Here is a 12,306-nt window from a genome sequence, read left to right on the forward strand (position 1 = left end):
TATGCCCCCAAACATTAGTAGTTGTGTTTGTTTGTAGTTTGGTTCTTCATCAACCAAATTATATTTGGTTGAAAATCAATTTGAATCAATTGAAATCATAATTTTCAGCTACTTTGGAGAACAAATTATAAGGTTTTGTCTGCCAAAATGGATGAACCCAATCTGTACAATGTCTTTCGGTCAGGGTCTTTAGGAAACATGTTGTGTGTCTCTGTGCCCTCACAGTGTTGGAGACTTGAGCCAAGGCCTTGATGTGCAGCAGCTCATCATAGATGATCTCCAGATCATCCCCGCTCCTCTGGCCTGGCCTAGCCACAAACACAAAGACCGGGAGGTGAAGACAGACCAATGCAAATGATTTACATTACAACGTATTTAGGAATCAAACCGCACATTCAATTCTGCCGGTAACAAAAACACAGTGTTATCCATTATTGTTGTAATTCAATAATGTCATGTTACAAATAAGATTGCTTGGAAATTATTCAATATAACATAATATATAATCTAATCATTTAATGATATAGTAAAAATATTTTTAAGTCAACAATTTTGGTTTCTTTTCCTTTGGTTTTGAGGTAAACCACTGGTTAATGTGTAAAGATTTATTTTATTCTCAGCTCACGATTTGCGGAGGATCATCCGCAGCAGAGCATCAGGGCCGATCTGGGCGAGGAAGAGGATGGTCTCCGGCAGCTCTTCCTCACTCTCCCTCTTCTCCTCCTCACTAGGCAGCGGCGTATCCTCATCCTCGTCGTCAAGGAAACGGTAGAACAGGTATTTGTCCTGGAAGCCCAGCTCCTGGTCCACTGGGAGCACGGGAGGGTGCGTCATTAGCGTGTGTGTGTGTGTGTGTGTGTGTGTGTGTGTGTGTGTGTGTGTGTGTGTGTGTGTGTGTGTGTGTGTGTGTGTGTGTGTGTGTGTGTGTGTGTGTGTGTGTGTGTGTGTGTGTGTGTGTGTGTGAGTGTGTTATAAATAGATTTTGGTTTGGAAGCAAGCCAAAAATAATGTATAATGTTTATTATAATGCCATTCGTATATTATAATAATATATCCCTGGCTACAGCTGAACTAAATAATCACCTATAATTGCGAAAAAATAAATAAATGAATAAGTAAAATATGATACTGCCATGTTTAAGGGTTTATTTCACATTGGAGCCACCCATTCCAAGAATGTATACACTCAAGGTATGATAAGATGATTTGGATAAGAGTTTACTACATGCCATGTATCAATAGATTCGAAGAAAGGTCGATTCCGTAAGTAAGATCTCTCTCTGACACAGAAACCCTCTTATCTGTCCTACGCCCACTGCCACTAGCTTTGTCTTGTTCTAGCAGTAATGAACAGGTTTGCCTCAGTCAGACCCCACACACCCAGAGCCCTCAGTACCGTGGTTGAGCACCCCTTCCTCCAGCAGGGTCTGCCACATGCCCACTGCATGGGAGCGCGTGTGGACACAGGCACTCTGCTGCACCAGCCAGTCCACCAGCTCTGTCCCCACACAACACTGTCTGCGGAGCACAGAGGCACACACACACACACACATGAAGGGCCGTTTCAAGAAAACATGGAAAGAATATATTTATATGTGTTATAGTGTTAGAATGTGAAACTAAACTGACCATAGAGTTGGGGTTAGGGGTAGGTTATGGTTAAAGTAAGTGGTACGGTCAGGTGTTAGAATAAGGGTTTTAAAATAAAATAAGACAAAAATAGGTTATCACTTTGGTCTGTTATGTCCAGAAGATAATCCCATAGTTAGACGGACATGAGACAATGAGACAGTATACAGTATAAAGTATACAGTTTACAGTATTCAACATGCAAAATACAACATGCTAAACCATCAAACAAAAAACATCTACGATTTCTGGGTTATGGTTAGCTTGTTAACGCTAACCCTAACCCTACAGTTAGGCTGTTTGAACAGAGCCAAACAGGGGTGGATACATGGTCCACCAACCAGCTCACCTGTAGGTCTTGAGGTGGTACTTGCGGTCCCGGATCATGTGGGGGGCTCTGGACAGGATGGCGTTGCGAAGGACCTTCCCTGCCCTCTGCAGCTTCTCTGAGGGAACCTGGAGGAGGGCAGATGGAGATAGAGTACAGATTATATATCTAGAGGGGGTTAACAATCCACGTAGCCAGCAAGGTACGGATGCTAGCAGTTGAATGTCTTTGATTTGTACAGATTGTGGACAAACAGAGAGGCTGGCGGACAGATGGATCGACAGACAGACAAACAGGCATTTCAGACAAATACATGTCTTTGGACAGAAGACAGGATGGAGCATGGAATTCATAATACAATGGGAATCTTTTCATGAACAGTTTAAATCCTCCCTCTATTGATTACATTCCATATATGTAATGTCTGTATTATGTGAGTGTTGAGAGTGAAGATAGACAGTGAAGAATGAGAATGAATGCGACGGAATAAGGAATGCATTCATTCAATGCACTCATTCAAATACACCACCACATAGACACGTATCGGTAATATACATTCCAAGTAAGCACATATAGTCACCTCCATTCATTAGTCACTCCCCTGGTAACCACAACTGATAAATGTCAATCATACACAACAAACACATGCACACACAGACAGACACACACACACACACACTCACATACACACACCAACGCACGCAAACAAGCACACACACCAACGCACGCAAACAAGCACACAAACAATCACACACACGGACACACACACACACACACACGGACAGATGTGGGGTGCAGAAACAACAAAGCAAAGAATGGTAATGTGGCAGATGGCATCTTTTCTTCGGTGCGCATGCATTACCATAACTACACAGGAGCACCTGTGAGTCACCATCACCTGTATTCATACAGCACGCACACACACACACACACACACACACACACACACACACACACACACACACACACACCTCCGACCTCCACTCCTTTGTGTTGCCTCGTTCACTAACAAGCAGCTACAAGAGGGTAGGTTGCAATCACACAAGACTGCTTAAAAAGAGATTGTATTGGAGTTAAGATGTTATCAAAAAGCCTCCGTCTGGCTCTGGAGATTCACATCGTCTGAATACGAGGCTGGATTAAATCTACTGATTACGGTGTTTTTATCAGATCAATAGATTTCCTTTCCCCTTTTTTTCTCTCAAAATACCAAAAGCCTGTTTTTAGCGATTCTGTAACACACCAATTTACCCAAATCCCATACGTTAATACACATCATAGCAGTCACTATGGCATCATTAACTCTGCTTGGACAGGACACTGTTTTTATTGTGTGAACAAAAGGGATACAGAAGGGTTTGGGTGGCAAAATTGGGACTGAATGTGTTTAGTCTGGGGTGCGTTACTTACGAAAAACAATAACACACACAAATGAAACCAAATCAAAATCAAATGAAATGTAACTGTTCTGCCACTGAATAAAAAACACGCAGTCGATGGAACTCAAGTCAGAACTCATTTAAATCCCACTGTGCACCTACAGGACGGGCCTTGACTGCATAATACCTGCACTTATTTGTTCAAGTGCGGGGGAACGTGTGGAAGGGGTGGATCTGGTGGTGACTCACTGGCATCACACACATCACACATCACGCTGGTCTGTAAGGAGTGCACAAAGGGCCGGAAGCAGAGTTGCTCTGCCATGAGCCACTGTGCTGAATGAGATGGATACATTTCAACGGCCCACTGTGAAAGGTGTTACAGAACGCCTGTTTTGATTGGCATTCAATTGGAATGACAATTGAGTACAGTATTTAGCGCAGGCCTTAAAAATTAGCAGCTGTATCATTTGCTACGCAATTGGCACGTAAATGATAATCTGAATAAATGTTCCATGATGGGCTGTTTCTGAGCAAGAGCAAGTTGATTCTCCCAAATATAAAAATGTTTGTTCTGCTTTGTCCCGCCCCTACGACCCGTCCATTCCACTACTCGCTATCGCAGACACGCACAGGCAGACGTTCGTGCGTGCGTTTGTCTCTGCAGTGTCAAAAGGTTTTATGTGCTTGAAAATGGACAAGTCAACGACTGTCCAAACTTCAAATGGAATGGAACACATCCAATTGGTACACATGCTCCTCCAATCAAAGTGGGTCCATCAGAGGGTGGCTTTCATGTTTAATGTTGCATTGTGAAAGACCGCATGCTAGCCTTCCTGGAAGATGTAGTCACAGAAGATAAGTGTGAATGAAAACTCATTATGCCCAGCACTAGTCTATTTCAGTGTACTCTTCATATTTTCACATTTTCTAGCCCCCCTTTATAAGTAATTTATCATAACAAAGTTGTTGGATAGCCCTGATTTAGGCTTTGCATGTTTCTGTGAACACCATTAGTATGCATTTTTTTAATGTTTTGTTTTAAATTTAAATATTTAAAAAGTTACATTTTTTGTATCCATCAAGCATTGAGTGTACTTAATATAAAATCAGACGGCATACTTTGCTTGTTGTGGGGCCATTTTTGGTTTAAGGCACTGTGTATGTGTGCGTGTGTCTGTGTTTACCTTGTTGTATGGCTTGTTCAGAAGGCCAACTGAGTCTGAATTCATGCCGTCTTTGTCTGCAAGTCCTACAAATGAGAGGAAGTTATTTCTGTGACCATATATATATATCAAATCCTTTATTCACTTAAAACCCTTTAACAACCTTTTTTCCCACAATACCATCATCATGTGATCTTATACGTGCATTTGATTATTGTTATTGATAATGTGTATGTATATAGGTTCCGCCACGCTGCGGTCGTACTTACGGTCATTGTTGGATCCACTCTCCATGGCACCGTAAGGAGGAGCCAGTAATCCAGCCATGCTTTGACGGTATTTCTACAACACACACACACACACACACACACACACATGCACACACGTTAAGGAATACACACACAAACACACTGATGTGCCAAATTCTGCAAACACTGGAACGAGTCCCCAGTTTAAATTTCATTCATTAGTCATCTCTGCCATCAGAGAAAACGACAGCGCCAATTACATCTGGACGCCCACACATGCACACGCACACACACACTCCCTTTCCAGCTTGCAAGCAGCACACTATAGGACAAAGCCCATTGTATGACCAAGATCATTGATATGCAGAGCAACCGACACAAGGCGCATCGGGTCAAACCCTCACTTTGTAAACCACTGTCTGAAGAGCACTGGAGATAAGCCCCTGACCCTGCCCACACACGAGCCCCACCGAGGGGCTGCACTCACCTGCTCCGGCTCCCCGGGCGTCCTTAGTGCCACCGGGACTGAACGCCCACAAAGCTGCCCTCTGCTGCCCTACGACTCCACACACACACGGAGCATCCCGACCCACACACGCCTCACACCACTCAGTGTCCTTATCACTGCCTCCCCCCCGGTCTCTGCTAGCTCTCCCTCTCTCCCTCCTCCCCTCTCTCTCTGACTCCAAACCCCTTAGCCTCTCTCTGCCCCCTGCTCTCTCTTACTCCCCCCCCCCCACTCTCTCTCTCCCCTGATCCCTCTCTCTTCCTCCTCCCCACTCTCCCACTCCAAACCCCTTCCCCTCCTTCTGCCCCCTGCTCTCTCTTCCTCCTCCTCCCCGCTCTCTCCCTCTCTGTATATATATATATATATCTCAACATATCTTCCTCTCTCTCCCCCTCCCCTCTCTTCTTTCTGTCCAAAGACCTTGCCACCCCCACCTCTCTCCCACAGTTTACCAGGGAGATCAGAGAACCTGTATAACACCATTGAGAGAGAGAGAGAGAGAGAGAGAGAGAGAGAGAGAGAGACATAGAGAGTAAGAGGTAGAAAGATATAGAGACTGAGAGGCAGAAGGACAGAGAGACAGAGAGACAGCGGGCGAAAGACAGCGGGTGAGAGAGACAGAGAGACAGCGGGTGAGAGAGAGAACCAGGGAGATAGACAAAGCAAGACAGTGAGAGGAGAGAAAAGAGAGAAGGGAAAATCGGACAGACGAATGCAGAGAGTGTATGTGTGTGTATGTGTGTGTGTGTGTGTGTGTGTGTGTGTGTGCCTGTGTGTTTGTGTATCTGAGAGGGAGAGAGAGAAAAGAGAGGACAGTGTTTGTGTAGCGGTGGCCTGCTTGGCCCGTCGGAGCCACGGCGAGGAGGAGAGGAAGTGGGGAAGTGAGGAGTCGGGACTGTTGAATGGAAAAGGGGAATACAAAGAGCGCGGGTGAATGGTGGAAGTAGAGCAGAGAGAGAGCGCACCGCAAGAGATGCACAACAAGTCTGACGCAAGCTACACCAGGCGACCACTGTCGGTGGCAAACACCAGTGGCACAGATTGTTTGATATGCACTTTAAACATGGACCTTAATAAACAGATCAATAGGAAGGACACTCGCCATTCAGCGGGCCTTTCACTTGATGTGGTGGCTATGAAACAAGGCCTCACTCTTTCATCCTTTCATCAAACGCACAGCTGGCCCCATTCGGGACTCCCCATTCTGTGGTTATCACGGCACAGAACAAAAACAACATGCTCCTCCGTCCTTGTGGGGCCGGGAGAGCCTAAAGCCCAGTGACGTGGTAGACGGGAGTGCGACCCCAAGGCTCGTGTCTTTCAGGTTTTGCCTCTGGTCTCAGGCGGGAGGAGAGAGTGCACTTAGTGGACGACCGCGCACCGATAGAAGCTGATCGCATCTCACAAACAGCAGCGCCGCAATCACAAGTCGTCATGCTGTCAGTCTGTTCCGGGAGTTGATATAGACAATGTAGATTGGATAACTTAATTTAGGTCAACTCTAGCCGGCACTTGATAAAGGTTTGAGATTACTTCTGCAATTTCATAATTTAAACCCCCCTTGTAGATCATTGTAAATTATTTCAAGAGTCTCAAAGTATAATCCTTATGAGCCACACAGAAGTGTGTGAGCCCGGGAATTATCCTATACTACTCAATATACTACTATCCTATACAACTTAATATTGTACTACAAAACACACAGCAGCTTCAGAAGCTAGCCGGACAGTAACAGTGGCATTGTTGGGAGCTGGATGGTATTGAACGTGACTGTTGAGGACGGACTCAAACACTTCAGGATGATCCACCTCGTGACGAGGACAGGACTGCCCCGATCGGTTTCTATGCAGACTCTGGCTAATAACACCCTGTCCACTCCACTGGGGGGTAGGGGGGGGGGGGGGGGGGGGGAAACTGTGCGTCAGTGTCCTTGAGCGATGCCTCTAGTTGTGCTGTGGTTTGTAGCTGAGTCCTCTCTCGATAGAGAGACGGATACGGACGTTATCCATCTCTCCGGAGGGAAACTGTTCAGTCATAGCAGCCAGTTGCACAGTCAACAAACAATCAATTGCCTAATAATAATCGTTTTAAAGCAATATTCATTTCAATAGACTTCATTCACACGTTTTGTTTGTCCTATGATATCATTATGGTCACTGCTAATCTTACTATCATCACATTCATATCATTATCATATTGGTCAGCAGAGCAAAGCATAGCATAGAAATTGCATCGTAGAATTGAATGTTCAAAATAATAGTATAGCTCAGTGCGATGTAGCATAGCGTAGTACAGCACTGCATAATGAAGCATAACATAGGGTACTACAGTAAAGCATGGCGTAGCCTAGCATAGCCGTGAACAACTTTCTAAAGTACAAAGTTATGGAGCGTTGCCATTGACACGGCGACAGACTGCCAGGCAGAGAGAATCTTCCTCCTCAGCTGGCTCAGGGTTAATTAACTCTGTCCTGCTTAACTCCATCGAGGTCCGGACCCTCCAGGGGTACAACAAGCTCCTTTATTAGTACAGATTTGTTCTCTTTTTAGCTGCTTGTCCCGTAAATTTGATAAGACTCATAACACTGTGTGAGTGACTGCTACAGTGGTTACTACAGCACCATCTCACACACGTCCTGTTTTGTTTGAGGGCTTTTTTAAGGGCTAGCACACAGCACCTCCCTCAGTTTCAGATTACATTGATGTTTGGAGCAGTGTGGTCGGAGCAATAACAATCTGGACATTTTATAGATCTGTTTCAGTCAGTCCGACGAGAACATTGTGTTGCTATATCTATTGTTCACATTGATTCTATAGCTGCAGAAATAAAGCCTTTTTATTCTTCGGATGGCCCTCCTCTGGGTAAAAACGGCACTACGACTTAAGTTCACTAGGACACCATTTCATGATGAATTAGATGATTCGCTTTTTTGCTAACTCTGGGACATTTACAATTTGTTTGAGTGTGAACTAAAAATGTAAATTGATGTGCATTGACCCTTTTAAATAAATAAATAAATTTAATCAGCCTGACAAAAACACAAAAGACAGACTGAAACATACACAATGGTGTATTATGTGAATTATGAATTATTATGAATTATATCAATTTTATTGGGTCCAAATGTTTTCAATACCATTCCTATGCTAAATATTATATTTCTGTACGATCCGGTCTCTCTCTCTCTCTCTCTCTCTCTCTCTCTCTCTCTCTCTCTCTCTCTCTCTCCCTCCCTCCCTCACCTCCCAGAGGCTCTTGAACTCCCTCTGCTCGATGCGCAGCAGCTCGCTGCTCTCCCTGCTGACGATGGTGGCATGTCGCGGGGTGTTGTCCAGGATGGACTCCCCGAACGCCGTGCCGATCCCCAGCGTGCAGATGGTGACTGCATCCTACAACAAACAGCAGGCGAGAACAGCAGCCGTCTTTACCCCTGATTGACCCGAATCACCGTGTTATCGACTGTTTACGTCATATAGCAGATACTTATAACAGATTGACACTCAATCTGATGAAGAAGTAGGTATAAGGGTAAGGAGTATTGCAGACACTGGGGATCGAACCCAGTACCGTTCGTTCATGAATCACACACACTAGCTGTGACACTATCCTGCCCCATTCATATGCAGTTTTGTGAAGAAATAGGACGAATATTTGTGTTGTGTAATTAAAAAGAATTATTCTAACTGTGGCCATGATATTTTGAGTAGTGCGTGGACACTGCACGTGAACGCATTTGCACGAAGAACCATTAATGACATACTGATTAACGTATGGCAATTTATGCAAATGCATTCATATCCACCACGAGGGAAGGCTGAAAATGATGTCATTTGTTCAAACAAATAGCTTGAGGAAAAAGGATGTAGTTCAATGGGACACGCACATGTACAAATGCACCAGTACACGCAGATAGACTGACACACTTACACACTCAAACACAAACACCCACGCATGTGAATACAGATGAAAAGCATTATCCATTCGATAAGAATTCTAAAAAGAAAGCCCTGTTTGTATTGGCGTAAGGACACTTCAGATATTGGCTCAGATGCTAGACAAAAAAGCAGACTTTACAATGGCGAGATAATCTCTCCTGAATCCTCTCTCTATAGCCTATGTATATCTGTCTCTCTCTATCCCTCTGGCTTCTCCCTCTCTCCCTGTCTCCCGACCGGTTTAGCTAGGGGCACAGTTGGGTGGTTTCCTTACACTGCGCCATCTTTGCACTGAGGCCGCCTCCCTGCTGTGCATATTAAAGGATTAGCATGTGAGCTAATTATACTGCGACATCGCTAGTGTCCAGGAGATCCAAGCACTTCAACCCCGGGTGTGATCATCCTCTAGTAGAGCATCCTATGAGTGAGGGAGCGACAGGAGAGATCTAACAGGGGACAGGGGGAGAAGTAGGCCGAGATTAAGGGACCTTGAGCTAGGCTTAGCTAGCACTCTAGGCTTAAGTTAGAAAATGCCAACATGATGATGAAAATGACGCAACAAAAAGATGACTAATGACATTAGCGATGAATATAGTTTTGTGCTACAGTTTTCATGTGTGTAAACTGAAGAGAGACGTGACAAATATGTTCATAAATGTCAGAAAATTATAGAATGCCTTGTTATTTATTTAGTAAAATAAATAACAGATTGCTTTAAGGTAGACACCCCGAAACCCAGTTATGTATCCCATGTGGCTTACGGTAAATTCCTTATTTCGATTTAATGTCATTAATAAGCAGTATAGTGGTGAGTGCATTTGGCACCATGATACCTACAGGTAGGTTGCAGACATTGGGCTATGAATCAAGAACCTTTTGGTTTTGTTAAAATACAAATGCTCAATATGAAACTTGTGATGTTGAGATGTACCTGGTGGTTGGCAGTCTCTGACACTTTAACATCCAAGGAGCCGGACAGAACCGCGTACCAGCTGGTCCCGATGTCTCCCTGCCTGAACACTGGAGACAGGGACGACCCATGTAAACAGACTCAGTTCAACACAGGTCACTTACACACTAGGGAGTAGAATGTGTCACAGAAGAAGGTAGAATGAGTCACAGTATAAGGTAGAATGTGTCACTGTATACAATATAATGTGTCACAGTAGAAAGTAAAATGTGTAACAGCAGGAGGTAGAATTTGTTACAGAAGATAACAAATAAAGGGAATTGTAAAAGACAACAATAATAATAAAAGGGTCTGAAGGTAAGATTAAAGCTTCATAACCGAGTGTGGTTTGTTAGAAATGGCAGAGCCATGAGTCAGCTATTAGTGAGTCAACTGCTCTGTGAGACCGTCAGCGTCAAGCTGACCTGCTCCTGGCTCTGTTAGCCCATTTAGAGAACCCTGATTGGTTTAGAGAATTCATATTTCATTCACCTTGGCTTTTAAATAAATAAATAATAATAAACAGTTGAGAAATATCATATCAAAAATATGAGAAGTAACTGCAATAATGTTTAATACTATATCAAACAGTTCTCCCACTTTCTTGATCTCTTGAGGCTAACATGTTTTTCAGGCGTTTTGAGAGATGCGTGAGTACTTCACATATCTCTTGGCTCACAGATGGTTTATTATAAATAACAGGCTGTCGTTTTCAGAAAACATATGATTTTCAAAACACAGATAGTGCGTGGCTCATGCAGCACCAAGCTTTTGGTTTGTGTGACCAAGTAAGTGTGTGTTTGTAATAGTCATAAAATACCTAAAATACCTGTTTTTCTTTCCGTACACTGACATCTTTAAGTGGTTCTGCCAGAGGGCTTACGGTTTTCTCAGCTCTGTTATGAGTTTCAGGCCCTTCAGTAGACTACCACGCATCCACTTTGGCACGAGTAGAACTATTAGTCCAGTCTGAGTAAAATCCCACCCGGCAGAGTGGTCCGTAATTCACCACGAGCACAAGCTACATATCTGTCCGTCTGTCAGTTGCCAGTTTAAGTGTGGGTGTGTGTCTCTGTCTGCTTCTTTGCATTTATTTGTGGTGTATTCATGCGTATATAGTGTGTTTGTGTGTGCATATGTCTGTATGTATGTATGTATTTATTTAGTCTGAACTGAAACAAGTCAGTAGATTAACTGTAAAAGCAGCTGCGCCTGGATTGTTTTGTGTGTGTGTGTGTGTGTGTGCGGTGTGTGTGTGTGTGTGTGTGTGCGTGCGTGCGTGCGTGCGTGCGTGCGTGCGTGCGTGCGTGCGTGCGTGCGTGTGTGCGTGTGGGTGTATGAGTGTGTGAGCTTGTTTGTGTGTGTGTCTGCGTATGAGTTTGTGTATGTGTGTGTGTGTGTGTGTGTGTGTGTGTGTGTGTGTGTGTGTGTGTGTGTGTGTCAGCGTCTGAGTGTGTGTGTGTGTGTGTGTGTGTGTGTGTGTGTGTGTGTGTGTGTGTGTGTGTGTGTGTGTTTGTGTGTGTACGTATGAGAGTGTGTGAGTGATTAAATGTGTGTGTGTGTTTGTGTGTCTGCCTATGAGTGTTTGTGTTTGTGTGTCTGCGTATGAGTGTGTCTGTGTATGATTGTGTGTGTGTGTGTGTGTGTGTGTGTGTGTACACACGTGTGATGCCTTTCTCCAGGTACTCGTAGAAGGCGCAGGAGCAGATCTGCAGCAGCAGCGGAGGAGGAAACCTCTGGAAGGCCTTCACCTCCCGGAGCCGGGTGAGGATGATGTCCACGTCCTCCCCGGAGCGCTCCGACGGCCTGCACGCACACACACACACACGCACACACACACACACGGTCGCACGCACACACACACACACACGCCGCTTAACACCGCTAATCCAACAACACGCCCCCACTTGTCAGTACAATTCAACTGTAGGGTAAAGTTCATGTGTGTGTCTGTTTGCGATGGTCAGAAGGAGGATAATGAGAGAGAGAGAGAGAGAGAGAGAGAGAGAGAGAGAGAGAGAGAGAGAGAGAGAGAGAGAGAGAGAGGTGTTACTTCTCCTCTCAGCTCAGACCCCCCATGGGTTGCAGGGAGAGGGATCTCATTTGTTGTCACACTTCAACAACACATTATTAAATCGCCAGACACGCACACAAGCGCACAAAC

The 12,306-nt window shown here is 44.6% G+C and overlaps 1 protein-coding gene across 1 annotated transcript in view; it reads right to left on the bottom strand.

Moving 5' to 3' along the window:
- Nucleotides 1-12,306, bottom strand: part of LOC130387488 (rap guanine nucleotide exchange factor 4-like) — a 31,097-nt gene that overhangs the window by 14,264 nt on the left and 4,527 nt on the right. The window contains exons 2-10 of the mRNA XM_056596590.1: nt 11,806-11,948; nt 10,125-10,213; nt 8,501-8,647; nt 4,772-4,844; nt 4,524-4,588; nt 1,979-2,085; nt 1,397-1,518; nt 626-809; nt 224-308 (exon numbers count right to left, since the gene is read on the bottom strand). Coding sequence (XP_056452565.1) covers nt 224-308; nt 626-809; nt 1,397-1,518; nt 1,979-2,085; nt 4,524-4,588; nt 4,772-4,844; nt 8,501-8,647; nt 10,125-10,213; nt 11,806-11,948 — 1,015 coding nt within the window. The remainder of the gene's footprint in view (nt 1-223; nt 309-625; nt 810-1,396; nt 1,519-1,978; nt 2,086-4,523; nt 4,589-4,771; nt 4,845-8,500; nt 8,648-10,124; nt 10,214-11,805; nt 11,949-12,306) is intronic.

Source organism: Gadus chalcogrammus, chromosome 8 (assembly GCF_026213295.1).
Source record: "Gadus chalcogrammus isolate NIFS_2021 chromosome 8, NIFS_Gcha_1.0, whole genome shotgun sequence".
Taxonomy (NCBI): Eukaryota; Metazoa; Chordata; class Actinopteri; order Gadiformes; family Gadidae; genus Gadus; species Gadus chalcogrammus.